General features: G+C 42.4%; 1 protein-coding gene across 7 annotated transcripts in view; it reads right to left on the bottom strand.

Annotated features, from left to right (window-relative positions):
* Positions 1–18,410, bottom strand: part of LOC137375158 (alpha-1,4-N-acetylglucosaminyltransferase-like) — a 133,663-nt gene that overhangs the window by 89,932 nt on the left and 25,321 nt on the right. Inside the window, exon 1 of one of the 7 annotated variants that reach the window (XM_068041862.1) lies at positions 9,860–9,960. The exons of the other annotated variants lie outside the window; for them this stretch is intronic. Within the exon in view, the coding sequence (XP_067897963.1) occupies positions 9,860–9,923 (64 nt within the window). The 5' untranslated portion in view covers positions 9,924–9,960. Of the gene's footprint in view, positions 1–9,859; positions 9,961–18,410 lie in introns of those variants that run through there. 7 annotated transcript variants of the gene reach the window in all.

The following is an 18,410-nucleotide window of genomic DNA, read 5'->3' on the forward strand; positions in this document are numbered from 1 at the left end:
CATTGGTTTCTATCTCCCTTCTTGTGTTTGATCCTGTATCTATGAAAACTCACTTTCACAGCCACAACTCCTTCTTCAGTAACTGTCTCCGGCTCCAACTTATTCCACATGGATTCCAAATGAAATTCCACCCTTGGTGTTTTGGATCCACCAGGATTAAAGATATCTTCTAGACATTTAGTATTCCTTGAACCACATCATCATGTGGTTCTCATCACATCCTGAGATCCACTCTGAACGCCATGTACCGCCATATGCGCACCTCGAACTCTCAAAACTGTCCTTGTCCACAGTTTCATTTCATCCTTTGAGTTAGCCGACGTTTTAACAAAAACACTTTTTATCTTCCTTTCAGGTGTGAAGGATCACAAACTTCAATGATTTATCGATACCAACATCCCTCTGGATCATTCTTCCTCTCCCCTTTCCCCTGACCCTATCCCTTCTTCAAATCTCGCTCCTTACCGTGTATGTGCGATACCCTCCGACTTCCCCTTTCTGACTCTGAGTGATCTGTTCTCATCAAAGGTCTCGGCTTCATCCCCTTATGCCCCACCTCAATGGATTTTGAGCTCGGCATGAAGCAGAGCTCTTCTTCCATTGCCTCTATGTCAACTTCTTTGGCCAGGAGTCATCCCCCTGCTGAGTGGACCCTTTTACCCATCTTCAATATTCTCCCTCCACCTGGACCTCTCCCTCTAGCCTCTTAGCCTCCATTGATCTTTTCATTGAGAACTGCTGGCACAAAATCGGCTGTCTCAATTTCTCTGCTCCCCTCACTCACTCTAACCTGTCTCTCCTTGAACTTGCTGCACTCTGATCTGTCAGGTCCAACCCTAACATTGTCATCAAACCTGCTGACAAGGGCAGTACTGTTGTTGTCTAGTGTACCAACCTCTACCTAACAGAGACCTTCCGCCATCTCTTTGACATTTTCTCCTACCTCCCCCTGGACCATGACCCCACTACTGAACATCAAATCATTGTATCCAGGTCTGTCACTGATCAGATCTCCTCGGGCAATCTTCCCTACACGGCCTCCAATCTCATAGTTCACCAACCCTGCACAGCCCGCTTCTACCTCCTTCCCAAGATCCACAAACAAGACTGCCCTGGTAGACCCATTGTTTCAGCCTGTTCCTGCACCCCTGAACTGATTTATTCCTATCTTGACTCTATTTTTGCTCCCCTTGTCCAGTCTCTTCCCACCTACAGCCATGACTCTTTGATGCCCTGCATCACTTCAACAGTATACAGTTACCAGTTTCTTGGCCCTTACTGTCTCCTCTTCACATGGACGTCCAATCCCTCTACACCTCCAACCCCACTAGGACAGTCTGAGAGCTCTCCATTTCGTTCTTGAACGGAGGCCCAACCAGTCCCCCTCCACATGGATGAACTTGTTCTCACATTGATCAACTTCTTCAACTTCACTCACTTCCTCCAAATAAAAGGTGTTACCGTGGGTACTTGCATGGGTCCTAGTTATGCCTGCCTTTTTGTGGGATATGCGGAACATTCCTTGTTCCAGTCCTACCCAGGCCTGCTCCCTCACCTCTTTGTCCGGTACATTGATGACTGTATCGGTGCCGCTTCCTGCTCTCGCCCTGAACTGGATGAAAGGTCACACAGACCTGAAACATTAACTCTGTTATTCCTCTCCACAGATGCTGACTGACCTGATGAGCAGTTCCAGCATTTTCTGTTTTTGTTTCAAATTTATGGAGAGTGGAACATAGGAGGCCAGTCAGGAGAGCATTGGAATAAGTCCACCTATATTGACCAATGCATTTCAGGGATTTAAAATTCTGAATTCAGGTACATGCTGGGGTTAATACCTGATAAGGGCGGCTGCAAGGAATTAATATGGGATTAGGAGTGCACCATGCTATTAAATACCTGCAGTGTGCATTACATAGAAGGCGTGCGTCTGCACCACTAAAATCATTGCGCTCATTATAATGATCGTCTTCATTCATTATTTCATTCCTAGTTTAACATGATCCCTGATGTAAAGTAGATGCCTGGAACCAGGCAGTGGGGGGTGGTGGAGGTAGGGGTGGGGCGAAGAGAGGACAAAGTGAAGGGATTCACGATATTACTGGATGGTCTGGATCATTTTATTTTACAATTATAAACCTTGAAGTCTGATTATTTAATGAGCTGAAAGCTCTATTTAATTGCAGAAGATCACCATCATTGTGACATAAGGACCATCCGATTTTCTACCAGACCCGAATGTTTCCAATCCAAAACTGGACAATTAGACTGATACTGAATCAGAACAGAGCTGCTAATCTATTTTCTTTGGCACATTACTTGTAAAATTTTTGAGAGGGTTATAATTAATTTGTCGTGCGTTCATACTTTGAACCAAATCCCTGGCCATTACTAATATAGGGGAAGATTTTCTGCTTTGGACGCAATCAGAAAATTGCGCCCAAAATGTGCTTGAAATTAAGCTGTTTGGGACACAGTTCAACTTGCTGCTAAAATTCCATGAACCAGCACAATCAAGCAGAGTAATAGAATGTATTTTTTTTATTATTTTCCTTAAAAAGTATTCCTTGATGTATTTAAGGATGGTAACCAGGTGCAGTTTTATTAGCACAGTTGAGAATGGTTGACCACCAAAAATAAAGATTTTTAGTCAGGATGTCCAGTCCTCCACCTGTGAGTATCCTGATTTAAAATCTTGAAAGATGTCTTAAAAGAACTACGCTGAATCATTTAATTGTTTAAATGATATACATTTATCAGTTTCTGAATAAATTAAATATTTTTTGATAAGAAAAACTTTTAAAACAAGCCTCCTAGTTCCTGTGCACCATAAAAAATGAGCACAATGTGAAGTACCTTCCCTAACCAGCAGAATCGTGCAATTTCAACTTGGTACACGGCCAGTTTTGTGGATGAGGCATGGTTCAGGTAAACTGAATCTTGAACCAGCATAAAAGCAAACATGAACATAAGTCGTTTTGGACATGAGTTTCCTGATCCTTTGCACAGGTTCAACTAGAATTTTTTTTAGAATTAGAACATTACAGCGCAGTACAGGCCCTTCGGCCCTCGATGTTGCGCCGACCATCTGACCGACACTATTCCATTTTCATCCATATGTCTATCCAATGACCACTTAAATGCCCTTAAAGTTGGCGAGTCTACTACTGTTGCAGGCAGGGCGTTCCACGCCCCTACTACTCTCTGCGTAAAGAAACTACCTCTGACATCTGTCCTATATCTTTCACCCCTCAACTTAAAGCTATGTCACCTCGTGTTTGCCATCATCATCCGAGGAAAAAGACTCTCACTATCCACCCTATCTAACCCTCTGATTATCTTGTATGTCTCTATTAAGTCACCTCTCCTCCTCCTTCTCTCTAACGAAAACAACCCCAAGACCCTCAGCCTTTCCTCGTAAGACCTTCCCTCCATACCAGGCAACATCCTAGTAAATCTCCTCTGCACCCTTTCCAAAGCTTCCACATCCTTCCTATAATGCGGTGACCAGAACTGCACGCAATACTTAAGGTGCGGCCTCACCAGAGTTTTGTACAGCTGCATCATGACCTCGTGGCTCCGAAACTCGATCCCCCTACTAATAAAAGCTAACACACCATATGCCTTCTTAACAGCCCTATTAACCTGGGTAGCAACTTTCAGGGATTTATGTACCTGGACACCAAGATCTCTCTGCTCATCTACACTACCAAGAATCTTCCCATTAGCCCAGTACTCTGCATTGCTGTTACTCCTTCCAAAGTGAATCACCTCACACTTCTCCGCATTAAACTCCATTTGCCATCTCTCAGCCCAGCTCTGCAGCCTATCTATGTCCCTCTGTACCCTACAACACCCTTCGACACTATCCACAACTCCACCGACCATCGTGTCATCCGCAAATTTACTAACCCACCCTTCTAAACCCTCATCCAGGCCATTTATAAAAATGACAAACAGCAGTGGCCCCAAAACAGATCCTTGCGGTACACCACTAGTAACTAAACTCCAGGATGAACATTTGCCATCAACCACCACCCTCTGTCTTCTTTCAGCTAGCCAATTTCTGATCCAAAGCTCTAAATCACCTTCAACCCCATACTTCCGTATTTTCTGCAATAGCCTACCGTGGGGAACCTTATCAAACGCCTTACTGAAATCCATATACACCACATCCACTGCTTTACCCTCATCCACCTGTTTGGTCACCTTCGAAAAACTCAATAAGGTTTGTGAGGCACGACCTACCTTTCACAAAACCGTGCTGACTATCGCAAATGAACTTATTCTTTTCAAGATGATTATAAATCCTGTCTCTTATAACCTTTTCCAACATTTTACCCACAACCGAAGTAAGGCTCACAGGTCTATAATTACCAGGGCTGTCTCTACTCCCCTTCTTAAACAAGGGGACAACATTTGCTATCCTCCAGTCTTCCGGCACTACTCCTGTCGACAATGACGACATAAAGATCAACAACAACGGCTCTGCAATCTCCTCCCTGGCTTCCCAGAGAATCTTAGGATAAATCCCATCTGGCCCAGCGGACTTATCTATTTTCACTCTTTCCAAAATTGATAACACCTCCTCCTTGTGAATCTCAATCCCATCTAGCCTAGTAGGCTGTATCTCAGTAATCTCCTCGACAACATTTTCTTTCTCTACTGTAAATACTGACGAAAAATATTCATTTAACGCTTCCCCTATCTCCTCTGATTCCGCACACAACTTCCCACTACTATCCTTGATTGGCCCTGTTCTAACTCTTATCATTCTTTTATTCCTGATATACCTATAGAAAGCCTTAGGGTTTTCTTTGATCCTATCCGCCAATGACTTCTCGTGTCCTCTCCTTGCTCTTCTTAGCCCTCCCTTTAGATCCTTCCTGGCTAGCTTGTAACTCTCAAGCGCCCTAACTAAGCCTTCACGTCTCATCCTAACATAAGCCGCCTTCTTCCTCTTGACAAGCGCTTCAACTTCTTGAGTAAACCACGGCTCCCTCGCTCGACAACTTCCTCCCTGCCTGACAGGTACATACTTATCAAGGACACGCATTAGCTGCTCCTTGAATAAGCTCCACATTTCGTTTGTGCCCATCCCCTGCAGTTTCCTTCCCCATCCTACACATCCTAAATCTTGCCTAATCGCGTCATAATTTCCTTTCCCCCAGCTATAATTCTTGCCCTGCGGTATATACCTGTCCCTGCCCATCGCTAAGGTAAACCTAACCGAATTGTGATCACTATCGCCAAAGTGCTCACCTACATCTAAATCGAACACCTGGCCGGGTTCATTACCCAGTACCAAATCCAATGTGGCATCGCCCCTGGTTGGCCTGTCCACATACTGTGTCAGAAAACCCTCCTGCACACACTGGACAAAAACAGACCCATCTAAAGTACTCGAACTATAGTATTTCCAGTCAATATTTGGAAAGTTAAAGTCCCCCATAACCACTACCCTGTTACTCTCGCTCCTGTCGAGAATCATCTTCGCTATCCTTTCCTCTACATCTCTGGAACTATTCGGAGGTCTATAGAAAACTCCCAACAGGGTGACCTCTCCTCTCCTGTTTCTAACCTCGGCCCATACTACCTCAGTAGACGAGTCCTCAAACGTCCTTTCTGCCGCTGTAATACTTTCCTTGATTAACAATGCCACACCCCCCCCTCTTTTACCCTCTTCTCTGTTCTTACTGAAACATCTAAATCCCGGAACCTGCAACATCCATTCCTGCCCCTGCTCTACCCATGTCTCTGAAATGGCCACAACATCAGGATCCCAGGTACCAACCCATGCTGCAAGCTCACCCACCTTATTCCGGATGCTCCTGGCGTTGAAGTAGACACATTTTAAACCAAGTTCTTGCTTGCCAGTGCCCTCTTGCGTCCTTGTAACCTTATCCCCTACCTCACTACTCTCAACAGCCTGTGCAAACAGGAAGAAAATCTACCCCAGAATCTCTATTCTGCTACATTGGCTAGTCTAACCACACGAATGAAACCATAAGTGAAACCATTAAATGGTCTTAAGTTATCAGAGAATATAATACTCATTTATAGCTTGCAAACAGTGGCAGCAGAGTGTACCAACTACAAGATGAACTGCAGAAACTCACCAAGGCTTCTTTGACAGCACCTTTCAAACCTGAAACTTCTCCACCTAGAAGGATAAGGGCAGCAGACCCATGGGAACACCACCACCTGGAAGTTCCCCTCCAAGCCGTACACCATCCTTACCTGGAACTATATCGCTGTTCCTTCTCAGGGTCAAAATTCTGGAACTTCCATTTAACAGCACTGTGGGTGTAGCTACACCGCATGGATTGCAGCAGTGCAAGAAGGAAGTTCATCATCACCTTCTCAAGGACAATTAGGGATATCAAAAAATACTGGCCTTGCCAACAATGCTCACATCCCATGAACGAATTACAAGAAAAACTAAGATATACCTTTATAATGCCATTTGTTAGTGATATTAATGCAGAGGAATTTGAAATGCGTTAGCCTGAAAAAATATTAAACGATTTAGCATTTAAGGAACTGAATGCTCTGTTAGGATTTTATTGGATCATTGTACAATTTTATATATCCTGGTTTTTAAATTAACTTCAATACAAGACCAATTGGAATTGTTTATTGCAATTTTTAACAGCTCCCAGCGGCACAGTGGCGCAGTGGTTAGCACCGCAGCCTCACAGCTCCAGGGACCCGGGTTCGATTCCGGGTACTGCCTGTGTGGAGTTTGCAAGTTCTCCCTGTGTCTGCGTGGGTTTCCTCCGGGTGCTCCGGTTTCCTCCCACAAGCCAAAAGACTTGCAGGTTGATAGGTAAATTGGCCATTACAAATTGTCACTAGTATAGGTAGGTGGTAGGGAAATATAGGGACAGGTGGGGATGTGGTAGGAATATGGGATTAGTGTAGGATTAGTATAAATGGGTGGTTGATGTTCGGCACAGACTCGGTGGGCCGAAGGGCCTGTTTCAGTGCTGTATCTCTAATCTAATCTAATATCAAAGTCAAATTACTCTTACTACTGAGAACAATATCAGCTCAGAAATAGCAAAGATAATCATGTGTGTTCAAATCCCAGGTTCAGACAGTGGGTCGTGTTCAGAACTCAGCCTATTCCTGCATAATCTTTGATGCCTTTGCAATAATATTTGACTGTGCCACATAAACTTAACACTATAACCTTGTCAATTTAAAAACTGTTTAAATGAAACAATGGCCCCGATAGTTACTGGGAAAGGATTTCCAAGCAGTGGGGGGGGCGGGGGGGGATAGTGGGGTTGGATGGGTCGAGGGGTTCAAGTCAGGAAATCTGGAAGTCTGACTTAACTTAAGAACTGTTGAGTTTTAACTCCACAGTATGCATTTTCTTTTTAACAGGATTCCCTCCCAGAAGCTAGTTTGATTGACAGACATAGTTTGGAAGGTGGCAGAGCACAGAGAGAGATTGGGGCAGAGATGGGGGTTCAAGGGTTGGTGATCGTGGGTGGAGTGGGGGGGGGGGAATAACTAATCACCGAGAGGGGAGTTCAGTGATTGCGAGTGGTATTAGTGACCACAGGAAAGTTGGTGATCATGATGGGGGTGCAGTGGGAGTTCAGTGATTGTGAGTGGTATTAGTGACCACAGGAATGTTGGTGATCACGAGGGGGGTGCAGTGGGAGTTCAGTGATTGTGAGTGGTATTAGTGACCACAGGAATGTTAGTGATCACGATGGGGGTGCAGTGGGAGTTCAGTGATTGCGAGTGGTATTAGTGATCACAGGAATGTTGGTGATCACGATGGGGGTGCAGTGGGATTCAGTGATTGCGCGGCAGAGTCGGTAATTGCCGGGGGGATCAGGGGTTGTTGATCAATGAGGGGGTTGGAGATTGCCTTCCTTTAGCTCCCAGGTTTCTCGAGTCCCAGGAAACCCAACCAGCCAATGTTATAGCTGGAAGAGAGATAAAATCTGATGCGCACAGCCTCATTGAAATAGTTAAATGAACAACCCATCTCTTGTTAAAATCAGAAGTGGCGGATTCAAGATGAATTGGGTTCAGGTTTGAGATTTCTTATATTTTAAAGTTCCATTCAACCCAACCTCACTCATTTTAGGGGATTATGATTATCCACAATCTCCTTATATTTGATTTTTTTTAAATGCTAGGGACATCAAACTTAATGTGCCTCTGGCACATTAAGCTTCAAATTAGAGATTGGGATAATCATAACATTGGAGATAATATAAAATTTATGCCTGTTGTTACGGTCAGGTGAGGAGAGATGGAAGGGATTCCCTCTTTTCCCTCTTCTTGTTAGACCATGACAGGTTTAATTCTTTCTTAAAGTGGATATACTGGCCACTTCAGTAGGTGTTTGATTACTTACTTGCTATGATCATAACAAGAACCAATCGGACAGGTTTTCTTGTGTGAACAAAGAAAGAGGTTAACTTTATTGTACTTAAACTGAACTAATAAAAATAATAAGCAACATGCCAACTTTCACTCTCACACACACACACAAGAGGTTTCACACACACAAATAGGTTACAGAGTGGGGCAAGGTAGATTGGTTGAGTTAGAGTCCATAAAAAAAGGTACCCAGTCTGTGGAGTTTGGTGATTCAGCTGGCTTCTAACTGAATTCAGTGGTCCTGAGGCTTTTAGTTTAAAGAGGTGGATGACTAGTTCAGTGAGTCTCTTGGAGATGGCAATGCGGATGATTTCCTCCAACAGGGTTTCTGATTGTAGTCGGAGTATGTAAAGGTGGTCAGTCAACATGCAGGATTTGAAAGCTTTCGAGCAGGAATGGAGAGAGAGAGAGAGAGAGAGAGGAACCCCACTTAGGATCTGCTAATGTCAGAGTCCAGTTGCTTCCCCTCTGCTGCAGAGAAAACACCAGCTTAAAACCACAGATGGGGAGGGGCTTGTCACATGACAGTCATTCAGTGCTTCAAACTTAGCAGTTAGCAGTATTTCTCTGCTTGCTGAAAAGAATAGGTAGTTCCTTTAAACTTCCTGCGTCTTGGTTCTTGCTGGGGAATTAGCAGATGTTTTGTCTCTCTCCTCACAGTCCTTTGCAATGTAGGTTACAGTGTAGCAAACTAGATGATCACCTTAAGCTGCCATCAGCCATCCTGTTTTAAATTTTTTTTAATAAAATGTCTTAAAAAAATACAAATTCAGATCTCCAGTCAGTGGATTAAAGAAAATTATCATTAAACAAAGCACATAGGCGTAACAATGTGCTATTTAGAATAAAAGACTAAAATAAAAAGAAGTTAAAACAGCAGTGCACTACCAAAAGAAATTAAACCACATGATAGACAAGCATAAGCATAAGATAATATAATAAAAAGCAACCTTAACATAACACAAATGGATATCCTTCACAACCATACACAGATTTCATAGACATAGAAGCAGCAAGAATGCTCTCTTCCCCACTAAAAAAAAAATGTCCCTTGAAGCTTATAATCACTTCTGAAAATAAATCCTCAAAGCATTTTCTTGATGCTTGGAATTTTTTTTAAACTGGGAATGAAAATACACGATGTAATATATCAGGCAAGATTTCAAATCACTATTCTGGGTCTTACAATCTATTTTTGAATGAGCAAGCTTAAACTGTCAAACTGTGTGGGTCCTGAATTTATAACCTGGAGGCCAAAATGATCCCAGGAATAATGAATGATCTGGGTGTAATACAGACACTGTAATACTGAATGGGCTTTGGACTAAGAAAAATGCCATCACCAAGAGACCATATTCACATCTGTAATTCCTTAATTCACAGAACAAAACTCCTCAAATGCAAACAACAATAAACAGACGACACTGAGTTCTGATGAAAGGTCACTGACCTGAAACATTAACTCTGCTTCTCTCTCCACAGACGTTGCCAGACCTGCTGAGCATTTCCAGCATTTCTTGTTTTTATTTCAGATTTCCAGCATCTGCAGTATTTTGCTTTTATTTTAGTATTTAATAATAACCTTAAATGGGGTTAAAAAAAAAAAGAACTTGTATTCATGCAGCGCCTTTCATGACCTCAAGATGTCCCAAAGTGCTTTATAGCTAATGAAGTGCTTTTGAAGCATAGTTACTGACGTAATCTATGAAATGCAGCAACCAATTTGTGCACAGCGAAGTCCCACAAAAGGTGACCAGATGACCAGATTTTTAGGTGTTAGTTGAAAGATAAATGTTGGTCAGGACACTGGTAGAGCTCTTCAACTCTCAAACTCAGCTCAGATAGTGCTGAGGGATCTTTTACCCCTATCTGAGAATGTGAATGAGCCCTCAGTTTAATGTCTCATCTGAAACATGGCACCTCCAACAGTGCAGTGCTCCCTCAGTACTACACTGGAGTGCTAGCCTAGTTCAAGTCTCTGGAGTGGGGTTTCAATGCCAGACCTTCTGACTCAGAGGCGCGAATGCTACCACTGAGCCAAGCCTGACCATTGTCTCCATCAAGCTTTAACCATCCTCTTGATACTGCAAGAAGAACCCATCAACCAGGAGCACATGCCCAAAGATATACTGTGGTTCCCTTTGAAGGTTGATCTGCAACAAAGGAAATCAAAACTGTATGTTTCAAAAATCAAATAAAGCTACAATTATATATAAAAATAGAGTTGTAGAATACCTGTATTTCCAGACCCTTCTCCCCCAGAGAGTGACTACTGTTCATTGAATGAATGTCAGACCCAAATAGCTTTGTAATTAACCAGTACAAGCATATAAAAGCAAACTGGTCTCATCCCAGTCAGTTTATCTCTTGGTGAGGATACTTTGGTGTTACAAAATGTGCAGCTCCCATACTGGGTTATTTCTTTAAGTGAAGCTGGTTTTAACCCCCAAGATACTGTGATGCAAAAGGTAGACCAAAAATATACTACGGACAAAATGTAACTTTTTTCAATCACAGTTATAGTATTGATATGTGGAAATAACACCAATTGAAACTTTAATACCATATTGATAGTTAAAAATGAGCTGTGTAGTCATTTAGTTCAGAGTGTCACTGAAGGTTCGAGGATAGGTACAGATGTAAATGTTTGAATCTACTGTCATGCTAGGCCCCCACCTGCCAAGAATGAGGCACATTAATTTTGTCATGAACATTGATTTTAAACTGTTACTGGAGTGAAGAAAGGACTTGTTCAACAGATCAGCCGTGGCTGGAAAAGATATTTGCATATTAATAGACGGTGATTGGAAGGACAAAGGACCATTCCCTGACACATTCAATTCACAATGGACCTTGATCACCAGGTATTGTGTTTTAGAGGAGCATTCCAGAGGCAGCTAAGGTGATACAATCCAAGACATGGTCAGACCAGTTAGTTACATGACTAACCTACTTGGCAACCTGGATTTTTCTGAATTGTACAAACAGTTTGAACTCAGAATGTCTGTTTGCTCCCGAACTGAGAAGATCTCTCTCCTGTCTTCTCCCATCTCTTTCTCACAAGCCTCTGAATCCACTGAAGACACATGAACCCCAAGAGAGAAAAGTCTCCTACAGCAAACAAGGTTTAAGAAGAATACTGGACCCCAGTGAAAAGCAAGATCTACCTACAATCAAGGACTCCACAGTGAGCTCGAAGAACCGTAACAAAAACTCTTCAGATATTGCCTCAAACCTTTCCACTTTATTTTTGTTCTGCTCTTTTCTGTCTATTTGCATATGTGCATCACTAATGCATACTAACATGGTCACATCGTGTATCCATAGACGTCAACCGAATTAAAGTTTAATAAATTTCAACTTTTCTTCTTTAAACCTAAGAAAGCCTGTTTGTGCTGGTTTCTTTGCCTTATAATTGGAAAACAGTGAACAAGGATTCACCAAGGGGGAGCTAAAAACATGGCGTATTTAAAATTAAACCCTGTTATGGGAAAACCAGGAAAAGGCTAAAAGGGAACCCTAGACCTCTTTCTCACCTGGTTGTAACACTATATATTAATATTAACTCCATTCCCATGGGATCTAGGAATTGAATAAGTTTTTTTTGTCAGATTCACATTCTGGATTTTGTTCAATTACATTCAAGAGTAAACAAGAAATTTTAATAGCACATTAGGAAACCAAAAAAATTAATTCATTGATTTAAAACATATGATGTAAAATTAAGCATTAATGTGAATAGATTTTGGAGTCTGAGTCTATAATGGGGTAACAATATAAGGTACACAAAATCACTTCATGTGTTTGTCAGAATCTGCATATTATGTTACAGCAATAACAGCATCCCACTGGTATTTTACACAGTAGCACACATCAACACTATCATTCTGTGTAGGATCTAGATTCAGTAGGAGCTCAAATATTTGTTAATTGTGATTTGGCTCGGCATGGAGCTAAAATAATGCATGATGAATGAATCACATCTTGCATCTGAGCATGAAGACATTTAATTCAAGCTTCATGATAATGACACCAGGTTCTAACTAAATACAAAATTAAATAGACAGCTTAACCAAATGAATAGATTAATAGACTAGATTGGGACCAATGTTTGTCTTATGCAATCCCTTGTATGTTTAAAACAAGATGGTAGCAAGATGAAAATGTTTTGATGGAATGACTTAAGTTTTAGGCAGATCTTGATCTTGGCAGCCAGAGCTCCCACCAGAAACAGATGTGGCCTGTTGAATCTCTGTAAATCGAGGTGAAATGATGGTGTCAAGATTCCAAACACCATTTTTATCTCTGCGTGCAGTGTTACCACTAATTCTCCAATCCACCAATTGAGAGGTGGCTATTTCCAGCAGTATAGCAACCCCAACTGCTCATATAAAATGCCAGGAAGTTTTGGGAGCCATTTTGCCTTGTATTTCCAGGAGTTTCCATGACCTTTCTGTCAAAGTTATAGCAGACAAGTGGAAGAAACCAAGCGAACAATTACCCCTGGCATTCTGTATTATAGCATGACCCAAGCCAATCTTGTATAACTCAAAATGTTAAAAGGAGAAACAAACTGAATATACACATGTACATCAGCAAATTACAGATGTTGCATGGAAACTCCCATACACTGCAGAAAACATAATCCACATTGTGAGCTTGTAGGAAATGTTTCAATTTCAGAAGTAGTCATGAGACTAGCAACTGCCACATCCCACAAATGTCAGCTATCAATTGAATGAATAATTTCTTAAACAATTCAAAACAAAACTGAAGAGTTGTATAAAAAAAAAACGAAGTTTCAGAAGTCAGCTACAATAAGAGATTTCAGTGCCTCTATAGTCATATAGGTTTATACCTTGCTGACAATTAAATGACACAATTGACATTAGAGTACAAACCTGATCCAGCAGTGAAGTGAGAGCGACTGCCCTAAGCAACATGGCAGCATTGACTGAGTGTGGCACCAAGGAGCCCTAGTAAAATTGAAGTCGATGAGAATCAGGAGGAAAACTCTCCACTGGTTGGAGTCACACCTATCACAAAGGAAGATGATTGTGGTTATTGACGGCCAATCACCTCATCCCCAAACATCGCTGCAGGAGTTCCTCAGGGTAGTGTCCCAGGCCAATCATCTTCAGCTGCTTCATCAATGACCTCCCCTCCATCATAAGGTCAGAAGTGGGGATACTCATTGATGATTGGACAGCGTTTAGTTTAGTTTAGAGATACAGCACTGAAACAGGCCCTTCGGCCCACTGAGTCTGTGCCGACCATCAGCCACCCATTTATACTAATCCTACACTAAGCCCATATTCCTACCACATCCCCACCTGTCCCTATATTTCCCTGCCACCTACCTATACTAGGGGCAATTTATAATGGCCAATTTACCTACCAACCTGCAAGTCTTTTGGCTGTGGGAGGAAACCGGAGCACCCGGAGAAAACCCACGCAGACACAGGGAGAACTTGCAAACTCCACACAGGCAGTACCCAGAATTGAACCCGGGTCGCTGGAGCTGTGAGGCTGCGGTGCTAACCACTGCACCACTGTGCCGCCCTATGCGTTCATTCCCATTTGTAACTCCTCAGATAATGAAGCAGTCTGTGCCAGTCAAAGAGATTGGTTTTAATAACCGTCTTAAAGGTGGAAAGAAAGGCAGAGAGGTGGAGAGGTTTAGGGATGGAATTTCAGAGCTTAGGGCCTTGGTCGTTGAAAGCACGGCCACCAATGGTGGATCGATTAAAATCAGGGATGCTCAAGAGGCTAGAATAAGAGGAGCACAGATATCTCAGAGGGTTGTGGGGCTGGAGGGGATTACAGAGATAGGGGCAAGGCCATGGAGAAATTTGAAAAGAAGGATGCGAATTTTAAAATCAAGGTGTTGTTTAACTGAGTGCTGGTGTAGGTCAGCCAGCACAGGGGTGATGGGTGAACAGAACTTGGTGTGAATTAGGACAAGGGCAGCAGAGTTTTGGATGATCTCAAGTTTACAACGGGTAGAACATGAGAGGTTGGTCAGGAGAGGATTAGAATAGTCAAGCCTGGAGGTAACAAAGGCATAAATTAGGGTTAAAGCAGCAGATGAACTGAGACAGGGGTGGAGTTGGGCGATATAATGGAGGTACAAATAGACGATCTTAGTGATAAAGGATATCAGAAGCACATCTTATGGTTTAATTTAATACCAAGGTTGTGAACAGGCTGGCTCAGTCTCAGACAGTTGCTAGGAAGAGGGATGGAGTTAGTAGCTAAGGAATGGTGCTCGTGGAAGGGACCAAAGAGAATGGGTTTCAGACTTCCTAATATTTGTTTGAGAAAATTTCTGCTCATCCACTACTGGATGCGCACAAGCAGTCTGACAATTTAGAGACTGCAGAAGGGTCAAGAGAGGTGGTAAGATTGTCTCTGCTGCATTGACCCCACCTCTGGCAAGAACGCTCAGAGGTGGGAACGTGTCGGGGAGCCAACACAACACGCAAGTTTCAAATTTTGCTCCTGGTCCCACCTCCAAGGGGCAGGGAAGATTCCACCCATGATTTGCTCAAGTTCTGACAGGCTGAAAATTGCTATGAAACAGTCCCCCATCATCAAGATCCTGAGGGTCCCATTAACCACTGGCACACTGCACACTATCTTTAGATGCATGGGAACTCCATCAGCTCCAAATGTCCTTCCAAATAACACACCTTTCCTAACCGACAATCATCACTGTTCCTTCGTTGTCACTGATGATGTTCCTACAATGGTGTTAGTTTTTGACTCAGCAATGATGAAGGAGTGACAATATCGGTTCAAGGAACTTTGGACTTGATAGTGTACCCAAGTCATTCTTATCTTGTTTGGCTCGGTTTTACAGTTGTAGAGCTGACAGATACTGCTGAAGTAAAGTAAGTGATGCAACATTGGATATTTTTATAACTTAAGTTACTGAAAGCCATTCACCCTTTTATTTTGTATGAGTCAGAAATTCAATCTCCAATATTTAGGTAATAAACCAAGAACAATTTTTGCTTAAGTTATAAAAATGTGTCCAATCACATTTCCAGCATAACTTCGTGGCATAGGACTATAATCAGAACTGGTTTCAACTTGATAGCATTTTTTGAAGCTGTAGCATATTTCTGAAATGATTGGCTTTTTTTTTGCTAGTTTTGTATGTTGGCAAGCATGAATCATCTAAATTACGTACAGTAAGAGGTCAATCATCCCTTTATGCCCACACTGATGCTACCTCTTCAATTGGGGTTTTATTTACGTTTCCTGCTCTTTCCCTATGCCCTTTTATATTTTTCCTTATCAATTACCCATCCAATTTCCTTTTAAAATAATGTCATAGTCTCTGCCTCAATAGCCTCTTCTATTTAAACTCTGTATGAAACAAAGTCTTTCGATTTCCCTCTGCATTCTTCTATTGATTGTGGCAAAATAATCTCTCACTATTTGCCTTCTCAAAAGCTTTCTGGTCGCTATGAAACCATGTATCATGCCTCCGGAAAAAATTGAATGAAAAGTCATTGTGATATGCCACTAAAACTGAAGAATACACTGCAACACAACTTCCTTGCGCCCGAAATGGCATCTCCACAATATCTCTTCTGTCAGAGATGTCTGTTCGAAAACTTACTGAAAGCCATTCACCCTTTTATTTTGTATGAGTCAGAAATTCAATCTCCAATATTTAGGTAATAAACCCAGAGCTATTTTTGCTTATGATATCTGAATCACTCCTTTGGATTATTGCTAAATAACTAACTGAAAAATTAGTTCCATGCTATGATAACTATAATTTAGAAATGATGGTTTATAGAATCCCTGACTCTTTGCCAACTTGTGATTCTTTCAATTATCAACATAATTAATCTGGAAAGTTGAGCACTGAGGCGGTGATGCCAAGTAGCTTGATTCTATAAAGCCAAAACAATGGAGAACAAATCAAAGGAAGTCATGCTTACACTGTGTAGTGTTCTACTCAGAGCATTTTGGTGCACCAGAGACAATTCTGGTTACTGAGAGACAAGGAAGAACTTCAAGCCCTGTGGACAGCGCAGAGAATAAGTACCAAAAGACTCCATTATGAAAAACTCTAGAGAAACTTGGGCCTTTCAGCCCTGAAAAGAGACTGATGGTTCTATAACTTCGCAAATGTTATGTGAAAAATAAAGCTGGAACAAATTAAATTACATCAAATTAAACAATGTCATTGAGGCAAGGCCCTGATTATAACTCAGAGGTGCGTTGGAGGTTGGGGTCCGATATCATGTGAGAAACCTGGAAGTAAGTTCAATGCACCTGTCAGTGGCAGTTTAAAAGAACCATCTTATAATAATTTTATTTCTGGGTTTGGTGTCAATTGCATGGTACTGGGCATGGTGCGAACCCACATGGTGAGATCTCAACTACATATTTAAAAGGCCAACCTGAAGATTGAATTTGAAACAGCTTGGAATTAGAAGGAAGAGATGATGAACTGTGAGAGTGGATTCAAGATGCACAAAGGCTTCAACGACACCTGTTTTGATGTATATACTATGAGCAGTCAGGAGCCATCAAGAGATAAGCTTCTCTAGCAATGGGATGAAGAAATTTGCTGCTGCCACAAAGAAGGTGTGGCTGGAAGTAACCCAGGAGGTCCTGAGCCAGTACAGGAAGTGCTTTAATAACCTAACCAGCTCAGGAAAGGTGAATACCATTTCACATTCATCTACATCCTGCTGTGTGCATCACCCCACTACCTCACTCTGCCTTGTCAAGCCTACTTCATCACATTATTCCACATCCATGTCACTTGCAAGTACACCCATCCTTCTCTTTCTATGCACTTCCTCACATCCCCATCTATTCATCCACCACAGCCACTCACACTCAATCTTATACAAGTTGATGCTTCTCCCTGAAAGTCACCATCAGCAAAAGCATCGTATTCATCAGGTGAACTCATACCATTACACTCACTCACAGTTCTGATCTTTCTCCTGTTGCCTGAGAAAAGAATGCAAAACACAAGGGAGAGGGAATGAACTGGGGGTGATCCACCATACATCACACAGTTAACAACTGTAGAGGCAGTTGCATTGGAGATCAGTGGCATCTCAACATCCCTGGCCATTGGAACTGGGGATCCTGCAGCTACATGGTGACATTTATAAATATAATGTACGTACATCATGGTTTATGGACCTTGTGGATGAAGAATCCTCAAAGGAGATGAGTCCTTCTGAGGGTGCAGCATCATAGCACTCATGTTGTCTTGATTTCCGCAGACAGTGAAATATGTTCATCACTAGAATGGTAAGTTGCAACATTTTTTCCTTGCCAGTACTAATTCATATCCTTTATCTCCACCAGAATCTTTTGCATGCAGTATGAGTCTATGGACCTCCTGGGCAATGAATCTGTAGTGCTAGATTGTGCAGAGCTTAGCAGACCACCATAATATTGCCCCTCACTGGGGCATACTGCAGGGCTCCACTAGATCAATCCAGGCAACGGAATCTCAACTTCAGCAGCCTAATGGCCTACTTGATTGTCGCTCACGTGGGCCCATGGCAATTGTTGTACCTCTCCTCTGCTGCAGTGCAAGGGTTCCTCACTGGCTTCAATAGCCATGTCTTCAATGGGTAGTCCTTGTCCAGAAGAATCCATCCCTGAAGGCACGTGGGGAGCCTGAACAGCTGTGGCAGCTGGAACTGTTGAAGTATGTAGGTGTTGTGACTGCTTCCTGGGAAGTGGGCACATTCCTGCAGGAAATGCTTTCAGTGCACACAGACCAGTTGAACATTGATTGAATGGAAGCCTTTCCTGTTGATGAAGGCAGCTGGCTGTTCCATGGGAGCCTTGATGGCCACATGCGAGCAGACTATCAAACCTTGCACCTGTGGGAATCCAGCAATGGCTGCAAAGCTAATGGACTTCGTTGCCTGACTGTCATGGTCGGTCCAATAGCACACATAGTCACCGACCCTCTTGAATAGGGCATTGGTCACCTCCTTGATGTA

The sequence above is a fragment of the Heterodontus francisci genome, chromosome 11, assembly GCF_036365525.1.
Source record: "Heterodontus francisci isolate sHetFra1 chromosome 11, sHetFra1.hap1, whole genome shotgun sequence".
Classification (NCBI taxonomy): Eukaryota; Metazoa; Chordata; class Chondrichthyes; order Heterodontiformes; family Heterodontidae; genus Heterodontus; species Heterodontus francisci.